This window comes from Salvia miltiorrhiza, chromosome 1 (assembly GCF_028751815.1).
Source record: "Salvia miltiorrhiza cultivar Shanhuang (shh) chromosome 1, IMPLAD_Smil_shh, whole genome shotgun sequence".
Classification (NCBI taxonomy): domain Eukaryota; kingdom Viridiplantae; phylum Streptophyta; class Magnoliopsida; order Lamiales; family Lamiaceae; genus Salvia; species Salvia miltiorrhiza.
In genome coordinates, this window is record NC_080387.1 from 45,767,196 (window position 1) to 45,777,742 (window position 10,547).

At 40.4% G+C, this 10,547-nt stretch overlaps 2 protein-coding genes across 4 annotated transcripts; one reads left to right on the plus strand and one right to left on the minus strand.

The window, feature by feature from the left end:
* Window positions 1-2,321: 2,321 nt before the first annotated feature.
* Window positions 2,322-10,033, minus strand: LOC130986375 (uncharacterized). Of its 3 annotated transcripts, none has more exons than XM_057909783.1 (9): window positions 9,690-10,033; window positions 8,992-9,059; window positions 8,132-8,279; window positions 7,943-8,023; window positions 7,703-7,789; window positions 7,342-7,427; window positions 7,027-7,147; window positions 5,604-5,712; window positions 2,322-3,140 (listed from the first exon to the last, which is right to left on the minus strand). In XM_057909783.1, exons 1-8 carry the CDS (start codon window positions 9,933-9,935, stop codon window positions 5,638-5,640), a joined length of 912 nt encoding a protein of 303 aa, XP_057765766.1. In that variant the 5' UTR covers window positions 9,936-10,033; the 3' UTR covers window positions 2,322-3,140; window positions 5,604-5,637. The 3 variants fall into 3 exon arrangements, with proteins under 3 accessions (XP_057765766.1, XP_057765773.1, XP_057765775.1); XM_057909790.1 differs by lacking the exon at window positions 2,322-3,140 and adding an exon at window positions 4,235-4,375; XM_057909792.1 differs by lacking the exon at window positions 2,322-3,140 and adding an exon at window positions 5,273-5,440.
* On the plus strand, window positions 2,560-4,303 carry LOC130986398 (tetraspanin-2-like). The gene is made up of 2 exons (XM_057909795.1): window positions 2,560-3,057; window positions 3,864-4,303. Exons 1-2 carry the CDS (start codon window positions 2,560-2,562, stop codon window positions 4,173-4,175), a joined length of 810 nt encoding a protein of 269 aa, XP_057765778.1. The 3' UTR covers window positions 4,176-4,303.
* Window positions 10,034-10,547: the final 514 nt, after the last annotated feature.

The window sequence follows — 10,547 nt, forward strand, 5'->3', positions numbered from 1 at the left end:
CTTCCACGCGAACGGTAAAATTCCTAAAGGAGGTAATGCTTCTTTCATCGTTTTAATACCGAAGAAAGAAGGGGTTGATTCGTTGAACGAATTTCGTCCAATCTCGCTCATTACCAGCTTGTATAAAATCATTGCAAAGATCTTGGCGGGGAGACTGACGAAGGTGATGGGGTCGATCATCTCTTATAATCAAAGCGCTTTCGTTAAAGGGCGGTTCATTCTCGATGGTGCGGTCATTTTGAATGAAGTTGTTGTTGAGTCAAAAAAGAAGCGACGAAGCCGGATATTCTTTAAGATTGACTTTGCCAAAGCTTTCGACTCAGTTCAATGGGATTTTTTGGATACTTTGCTGGATAGAATGAACTTCGATGGGATTTGGAGGAAATGGATTCAAGGGTGTTACAGTCAGCCACAGCAAGTGTCCTTGTTAACGGGTCATCAACGGGAGATTTCAAAATGGAGAGAGGCTTGAGACAGGGTGATCCGATGTCTCCCTTCTTATTCCTCATTGTTGCGGAAGGGTTGAATGCGCTTGTTGAGAGAGCAGTGGAACGACAGTTATTGTTTCCTGTTAAGATTGGTAAGGATGAAGTGCCGATTACACATCTCCAGTACGCGGATGACACCATCTTTATTTTAGAGGCTGATGAGCGTAATGTGGAATCACTGAAAAGTCTGTTGCTTCTCTTTCATTTTGTCTCGGGTCTTGCTGTCAACTTCGCGAAGAGCAGCCTGATGACGGTGGGAGTGAATGTGTCAGTCGAGAGGACATGGGCTTCGTTTCTCCATTGCAAGATTGGTTACTTCCCGTGTCTTTACTTGGGAACCAAAATTGGAGGCCGAAGCAATGGTGTTAGCGAATGGAAGTTCTTGGTGGATAAAGTCTCAAACAAAATTGCAAGCTGGAGAAAAAGACCTCTCTCGTTGGCAGGGAGGATCACTCTTGTCAAAGCGGTGCTTCAATCTATTCCGGTATATCAACTGGCCTACGCTTTCATTCCCAAGACTGTGCTCAAGAACCTCAATTCCTTGTTCTCCAGATTTCTGTGGGGTGGAGACTCTCAGTCGAGAAGAATCATCTGGTTTAAATGGAGCTCCTTGTGTTCCAATAAGAAAACAGGAGGTCTTGGGTTTCGGGATGTGGAATTGTTTAATCATGTTCTGTTAATTAAATGGCTTTGGAGATTTTTGGTGGATGGGGGAGCTTTGTGGGCGAGAGTGATCAAATCGATTTATGGGGAACTTGTCTGGGGCGAAGATGGGGATTGCTCGATGGTGGGAAGAAGTGGGCAGTTGGGGTGGTGGGCGAAAATTGTGGAGAAAGGGGGAGGAAGAGACGATAGATGGTTCATTGATCACCTTCAACACAGTCTCGGGGATGGGATGAATACAATGTTCTGGGAGGACGTGTGGGCTGGTTACGAACCTCTCAAGTTCTCTTTCCCGAGATTGTATAACTTGTGCTCGAATAAGAAAGCCCTTGTCGGAGAGAGTGGGTTTTGGGAAGGAGAAGAGTGGGTGTGGTCGGTGAATTGGAGGAGGGATTTGAGGGAAAGAGAGAATGGACAGGTGGAGGAACTTTTGAGACTTGTTGCTGCTTTTGTCCCTTCTACAGGTTTAACTGATGGATGGAGTTGGAGGGCAACTACGGACGGTAAATTCTCAACAAAGTCGGCTTATGATTTGGTGGCGGCTTCCAGAGAGGCGCAACAAACTCAACCGGCTGAGATGGCAATGGTTTGGGAGGCTCCAACATCGCACAAAGCCAAGGTGACAGCGTGGAGATGTCTTAGAAATCGTTTGGCTACCTGTGACAACTTAAGAAGACGACAAATTCAAATTAGCTGGGAAGAGAGAGGATGCAACGCCTGTGTCGCTGGAGAGGAGACGACGGAACATCTGTTTTTTCATTGCCCGAAAGCTGCGGCGGTGTGGGACCAAATCTTCCAATGGTTACACATCAAAACGGCAAATCCTAGAGGTACTCTCCATCATTACACTTCCTTCATCTCTGCTGCCAAAAAGAAGAAAGTAAGAAGATTGCTAAATGCGTTATGGGTGGGAACGGTTTGGACACTATGGGAAAAAAGAAACGAGAGTCGTTTTCAAGGAAAGATTTGGGATATTGAGAGACTTGTTTTACAGATCAAGGGTAGACTTTGGAGTTGGAATGAGGTCTATAAAGTTTTGGAGTTGAGAATCCCTTTCACCATGTGGTGCTCAAAGGGTTTCAATCTTTCCTTCTTGTTTTGATTGGCATCCCTGGTGCCTTGCTTTTTATCTTAATAAAATTTTAATTTTACCGATCAAAAAAAAAGTAATAGTATAAATTTCTACTGTTTAAATTTCTAAAACAGTACTCTGTCGAGTCAGGAGTATAGATTTATAACTTGAAAACTTGATCCATGAATGACTGACACGTGTGATAGCTGCCACGTCATCATTAGATCTAAATATATACTCGAAAATTCTCCTCAGTTTTCTACTTAAGCTTTGACTAACTAACCAACACTTTTCCTCCATTTCTCTCTCTCTCTCTCTCATAGTAAATCATAATCAATGGCGATGAGCAATAACATAACGGCGCTGCTGAACTTCATCGCGCTGATGTGCTCGATCCCCATCATCTCGGCCGGCATATGGCTGGCCTCGAAGCCCGACAACGAGTGCATCCGGTGGCTCCGGTGGCCCCTGGTCTTCCTCGGCATAGCTTTCCTGTTGGTGGCCCTCACCGGCTTCGTGGGCGCCTACTGGAAGAAGGAGGGCCTCCTCGGCCTCTACCTCGTCTGCATGTTCATGCTCATCGTGCTCCTCCTCGTCCTCCTCGTCCTCGCCTTCGTCGTCACGCACCACGGCGGCGCCTACCCCGTCCCCGGCATGGCCTTCCGCGAGTACCGCCTCGCCGGCTTCTCCTCCTGGCTCCGCGACCACATCACCTCCGACGATAATTGGGGCGGCATTAGGGCCTGTTTGGCTGAGTCCCAAATCTGCCCCAAGCTCTCCCGCAACTATATCTCCGCCGCTGATTTCTTCGCCGCCCATCTCTCTCCTATCCAGGTAATTAATTATACAATACAAAAAGGCCCTTCTTTTTCTCTTTATGTTGCCTTTTGCTTTTCCGACTCCAAACGCGGTCTTACCTGTTTCTCATCTCAGTTTAGTAGAATAATTATTTCACTTTTCTTAATTGCATAATGAAAATGATCCCCATGCCAATCTTATTATTCACACTACAATAATTGTATCATCACTTTGAACTCAAGTAAAAACTTCCCACTAAGACTAAGAGTAAGAATGGATGTCTAGTAATTTTTTCACAAGTTAAGTTTTGGGTTGAAGGAAGGAACATTTTATACTTGATGATTGATTTTCTTATGTTTGATTTTCTGGGCAATTCTGAATTGCATATCATTATTGCAGAGACACTCTGATCAATCAAAAAGAGGCAAGAATGACATTTTTATGGACCCACAAACATAATTAGTTTGTCGACCTTGATATAGTGTCGTGTGCTAATTAAGCTAAATTGAAATTTGTCATATAGGCTTCATTATGGCTTAATAAATGTCATCAATCCACACACCTCATCAGTCTCTCTCTAGACTAGAATACTCTTACCTAATGGTAGGTCCCTTGAGCATTTTCCCAGCCAGCCTTATGCTGTGATTCCCATGTTTCCACTAATCATCATTTATTTATTTATCCACAAAAGTCGTACTTGAAAATCATCAGCATCAAATATCTGATTTATGGGATCATATCTTTGTGGTTGTGATGACACAAATATGCTATGAGAATGGTATTGATCTTTTCCACTCACATCAACAACATTCATTCCTTTTCTTGTTTCCAAAATGGTGCAGTCTGGATGCTGCAAGCCTCCGATGATATGCGGGTACCAGTACGCGGGCCCCACGACGTGGAATGGTGCAGCCAACATGGCAGCAGACGTGGACTGTGCCATGTGGAGCAATGACCCAAGCCAGCTCTGCTACAACTGCGAGTCGTGCAAGGCCGGGCTGCTGGGGAACCTGCGGCACGAGTGGAGGAAGGCCAACGTCATACTCATCGTCACAGTGGTGGTGCTGATCTGGGTGTATCTCATTGCTTGCAGCGCTTACAAGAATGCTCAAACGGAAGAGCTCTTCGCCAGATACAAGCAGGGATGGGCTTGATTTCTTTTTATCACTTTCTTTCTACTTTTCAAATGCCAATTTAGTTTAGTGTTTGTTTGTATATATTCTTGGGCTAGCTGGAAAGGTTGGTGTTTTGATGAGAGTAAAATTTCCAACTTTTTTGTTTCTGTGCGTTTTGGATTTCCTTGAGCAGGATTCTCTTACTGCAAACTTGATCACCATGTGCTGCTTTATGTAGTCTGATTGACAAAGTAGAACTAGTTTATGACTTTTGTTGGATTGACGCATTAAAGTATGTATTGTTTATGTGCATGTAATTATGTGTACAGACTCCAACAATATTAAAGCAGATATTGTTTAACCAAATAATTGTTCAAACATGGCCTTACACGCGTTCAATTAAAATAAGACACACACACAACAAATGTTAATTAAACTGTCCAAATGTAGTCTTAGAATCTGTTTGTTCGGCCTAAGACCCATTTGATTGGTCATCAAATTTTAATTTGGATATTAAGATAAATAGAGACCAAATTTAGCATAATTATATTTATACATACGCTGAAATACTCTGGTTTTCTTTCTCTACATTTTTAGCAAGAGAAGTGGAGGACGCAAACATTAATCCTACCATCGAGTATGTTTATGCAGTCACAACATGAAACAAATATATTGGTGTTAGTGTTATGTTTCTCCCAAGGTGCATCGACGCATATAACTTAGCAATATTCCCAGACAGAAGGCACCGACATCACCGACTAATTCTTTCATTTCTGCTTCCCAATAGGCCTCTTTATGTGTTTTCAATGTAGGCTTCATTTATTTATTTCTACAATTATTAAGGCTCCACCACCTGTTGCTTGCTAACTTCCAACTTCAGTTCCTTCTCAATTAAAGAAAACTCAAAAACACATTTTAAAAAGACAGTCTCACAACCATCTTTCTTATCTCATCTCTCACTTCAAATAACTAGCATTTTGGCTGATTGACCAAGTAAAGGAACACAATGGAATAACGAAGCATAACAGTTGAGCAACTAATACAAAGAAGGAAGGCTCAGGAAGCAAATACTGACTCTTATTGCACCAAAACAGATGATAGAAACACAGACTAGGAGAAGTCGCAAGACTCGCAACTAAGTAGCAAAAGTATACATTATATTACTCTTTTAACAAAATAAATAAGGCACAATTTCATCTCTTACTGCCTACCGCTGGCTCAAACTATCTTAACAAGCTCATGGTTGAATCACTAAACTTGCTCCCACCATTAAAAGTTCAGTTAGCCCATATGCATTTACGTAACTACCAAAAAAATTATCATACAAAAACAAGTTGGTTCGTATATCATATTCTCTCATAAAGCATTCAGATTTCAGAACAAACTATCGTGTTGCCACTCGTGGATTTGTGGATTTTCCAGAGTGAAACTCAATATTGGCACCAAATAATTGAATTGAGAGCTCACCAGTAATTGTGAGGACTGAATTGTGATCCGGACCTCAGGCTGCTAATTTTCTTGAGTACACAACATACATAGGATCGGTGCGACCAGGGTTTGGAGATATATCTACAGCCTAAAAGAATACAAAGATAACCTGATCATCGCTCGAGCAACATGAAATGTCAGGATTCCTATATCCAGATCTAGTTTAAGAAATATGTAAACAAGCAGTATAAAGTTCAATGCTGAATTGAAAGAAAAAATCTTTATTGGAGATAAACAATTCAGTTCTGCTTCCCTGAAATATACTGCTATCTCAATTTTGATCCACCTAGTTCTAATGTATACAATTTAGATCCCCAATAAAGTTGCATGAGTTTATAAGGAAGGGGAAATGGTTTTAGGCTTGAATTTCGAAGGGTCACATCTTAACCAATTACACTAACACGAATTCCTTAATCCAAGTCTCTTAATTTGAATAACAGCACTGCATACCACAGTAGGGTATGGCCTCTCGTTCTTTTGTGTATTTTGTGGAAACTGGTGTTTTCTAGTTTAGGTGAGGTGTTCTATTTTGTGTTAGCTTTAGTTTGAATTTGTTTAAAATTAATGCAAAAGTGAATGTTACTGGGTCGCATCCAAGAAAATTAACACTCTGCATCAAGGTAGTTGAAGTATCTAAAATTTTGCCACTAGCCTTGCCTCATACAAGTAAATGGTCTGGTTCTTATGTAGTCCCTAGTTAAAGATAACCACCTACAGGCAAGCAAAAACATGGTATTAAGAGGAACTACCTATACCTTCCAAACCTTTAGGGGGCGTTTACTTTGCATGATTGATTATATGCATGATTGACTATTTTTATCCTCAAGAGTAGGACATCTCCAATCTCACCCTTTCCATGGGATAAAAATCAAGCAAAACTTGCTTGAATGATAGAAATAATCAAGGGCCTTGGGATATCCCAAAGTTGCAATCCATCAAAGTAAACAAGGGATTAGCCTTACTATTTTTATCTATCAAGGCTAATCCTCCAAAGTAAACGACCCCTTAGAGATTTAAGCAATACGACCAGAGACATCTATTTCATAGCTAAATTCAAACTCAGGTAAGAAGCATTGCCTTACGGTGACAATGACAACTGTAACAGATTCCCCTACTATTCCCAAGGCCATTATTCTTAAGTTCCTTCAGATTCTGTTTGTTTTCCTGTCCTTTTTATCACCAGACTACAACACCCAATGCTCTTAATGGTTTCCCTCGCACAACAGATCCCCAGTCCTCGGTACTTCCTTTTCCTTATTTTTCTGTAGCCTTTGGGAAACGTAAAGATCTTGCACTAAGCATCCTAGGTTTGCTATTTGGCTAACCAAGTACAAGCTAAAGTGGCAATGGACAGTGTGGCAAATGTTTGAAATTGTGAAGACAAAGTCTAGATTCCAATTACCTTAGGAGGCTCAAACCCTCCAGCATAATGGAAATAGGCTCCAACTATCATTACATGATCTGTATCTCCTGTTGATGTCCAAATTGAGATTGCCTTTGTCCAGAAGCAGCGATTGGAGAAGCTTACATGCAAAACTCACAAAATCAGTGGAGGTTCAGTGAAGACCAGAAACCGATTCAATTAGCAGAAATCTAGAACCACTGCAGATACCAAACCATCAAGGCCACAGAAGATATCTGAGAATGCATTGCTAATAATAAATCTGCATGTCATGCTTGTACATATTTTAGTTGCATGAAATTGAGTGATTATCACCTCATTACAGCAAGTCCACCTGGCTTGAGGATCCGTGCCATCTCCTTGAAAATTTCGATAGGCTTTGATAGGTAGTCCACACTAACCTGAGACATAATAAATCTGTTCATACAGGATTTAAATCACAGGCGTAATCAGGTCAGATTTTTTATATAATCTTAAACAAATAGTAAGAAACTATGTAACAATACAAGAGAAAAAGGAAAACAAATATATCTCTCCATTGATTATTGTCCAACCAACAACAGCTGGACTTCTTTGAGACAAATCAAGAGGAAATCAATAAATGATCAAATGTATGACTCCTGGAAAATAATTCTCGAACTTGAGTATGGACAGATCTGAAAATAGATTTGCATACCACATTTGTAATTGCGTCGAAGGTGTTATCTTCAAATGGGAGTTTAGGATCAACATTTAAGTCTTGCACGACATACTCTGTCAAAACCTACAAATTCATTAGTTGGAGAAATGTTAGCAGCCATCAAAACTAATATCACAACATCGTGCTTCGACGTAGGCACATGACGTTGAAACTTTTATAAAATGACCCAAAGAAGAAAAAAAAATACATAAAGAAATAAATAAATAATGATCTTACTGGATTGCGCTTTAGCTCTTCTTCATTTAAACCCATTCCAGCTATCCTTGGTTGCTTATATCCCTTAGGATAATGACTGACCTAGACAAACCATAAGAATCATGTTAATGTCAACGTAACGACTTTTTCTTTCAAGTCAACGTAATGAATTTTGATTAGGCAAGAGCAATATATAAACATGTAACTCACCCAGCTGCTACACATGTCAAGTATAGCAACTCCAGGAGTATTGCTTGGGGGCAAGACCTCTGAGTAATATTTAGTTAGGGCAGCAATTGCTGGATCATCAATATGAGTCACAAAACGTGGAGATTCATAAAACAATGTGTCTGGTGACCTGTAGTGTTGTCCAGACAACCTTTGTCAGTGGCTGAAGCTGAAGTTTGTAAAGAGATGCATCACATGATTGATTATAAATCTTCAAACAAAAAAAACTATTGATTGAGAAAATTCCATTTTTCAAGACATTGACATATAAGTCAGCTAGATTGTTCGGCTCCTGTGAGGAAAATCCTCATACCACAGCCACTAGTATTCTCTCCTCCCCCACTATCTCACTTCTCACTTGAGGGTCACAGGGATTAACAAAAAATTCCCTATAGTTATAATTTGTTGTAATCCTTGGGAAGCTGACAATTGAAAAGGAAGCATTCTCTCCTGTCTGCCATATCATTCACTATTGCCTGCACTCTACTATCTCAAGTCTCGAGAAATATGTTATCAGGACAGCACATGCAATGTGGATGCTGTTCTTCAAATCTTGCCGTCCTGAATGTAATAACCTGTCTATTCAGCAAGTAGCAAATCTGAAGCCCCTGCCAAAGACAGCTGCTTATGCACTGATGAGGGCACGATTGGGTTTTATCCCTTCAAACTCATAGTTTATGCTTAACTTACCTAACTGTACTCACTAAGCTTATTTTTCAATTTATGAGGCAGGTGCAAACAATTCAATTTATGAGGCAAGTGCAAACAACTTTAATCAGACTCAGTGCTTGCTTCAAGCATAAAAAGTTAAGAAGATGTGTGTGGGATCATAATAGACTTACTCATCAAAGCGCTGGAAGTCCTCTTCCTTGAAGGGAAATTGCTCTGGCCATTCCACATTCTCCAATACCTTTAAAATTAAAACAAAGTCATTAATCATGGATAATCAAAATCAAGAAGACGCCGCCTCGTCAGCCAACCAATATAGTTCCTCAAGCTAAAGATAAATGGTCAAATCAACAAAGTTCTCCTTCCTTAAAAAATAAATAAGCAAGTAAAAAAGGCACACACACACACAAGTTCGACCTATAAATTAACAATTAGTATAGAGAGTGTTTATAAAATCTTTTTCCTTTAAATGAAATGATTAAACTTAGAGATTGCGGAACAATTGCTCAGTATCATAAATTGTGTTGAAGGTCAGAATTGCCGCCAGTCGTCCAGAAGAGCACTTCCTGAAACTCCGACGGCTAAGGCGGCGGCAATTAGTCCAAAAGCAATGCACGAGTTTGGAGCATGCGTCAAACTCAAAAATTAGAAATAGAGAGGAGCAAAAACCGGCCGGCGGAAGAGCTTTTGATCAATTGTCGGTGAATTTGGGGAATGTATGCAAAGGACAATTGGGGCTACCGTGAAACTAGTAGCATTTACAAAAGTAAAACCATAGCAATATATTGCGACATAATTCGATCATCCCTAATTAAAAGCAATTCTCAACAAACAATACATGCAACTAATCGAAAACACACACAAGTTTCACCTTTTCAACGGCACCCGTTTGCCTGGCAGAAGCGATGAAGGATTTGGCGCCAAGAGTGGGAGCAGCCATGTTGATGAATTGTGACAAAAACGAGAATCCAAGGCCTAAAACGGCCCTGCGAGGCGCTCTGTATGCAGCAACTCTCCTTGAAAGCGGAGGCGGAGGCAGAGCAGCAAAAGTAACTGCAACTCCAGCTAAATGCGGCAGACTATGCCGCAGTTTGATCACGCCCAATCCATTTGCCATTTTCTCTTTATTTTTTAGCTCATTTAGTGTTGGAATCAGTTGGGCTTTTTTAAGTTGAATTTTAGAGACTTCTTTTATCCTTCCCCTCGCTGTCAAATTAGAACAAATATCCACAATTACAAGTTTGGGTTGCTAAATACAATCAATTAAAAGCAAAAATAATTTATCCTTTGAGCATTTGGTGACTGATGCAACTGCACTTTACGTGGCTACCTTATCTAACACTTGCATTGGAGGATAAGAATATGATGGGCTTTTGCACTCAACCAATAAGGCGCAAATCCAATAATAGTCAGCCCAGCCCAATTCAACGCCGGAGTTAAAATTTGATTGACACATCATATTTGAGAGGCAGAATTTGATATTAATACTACTATTTACCAAATATTTTTCCTTCCACAAGTTTAACTTTGGGTGCAATCGGTTGCACCCGCACCCAGACCCTAGTCCGCATTCTGTTTCGAACTTGCATCCTGACCCAAATCATATAAATGATATTATTCGATTATACAAATGACACTAATCGTGTAAACGACATTATTCGATTATACAAATGATATTAATCAAATAGTGTCAATTATACGCAGTGTCATTTGTATAATCGAATAGTGT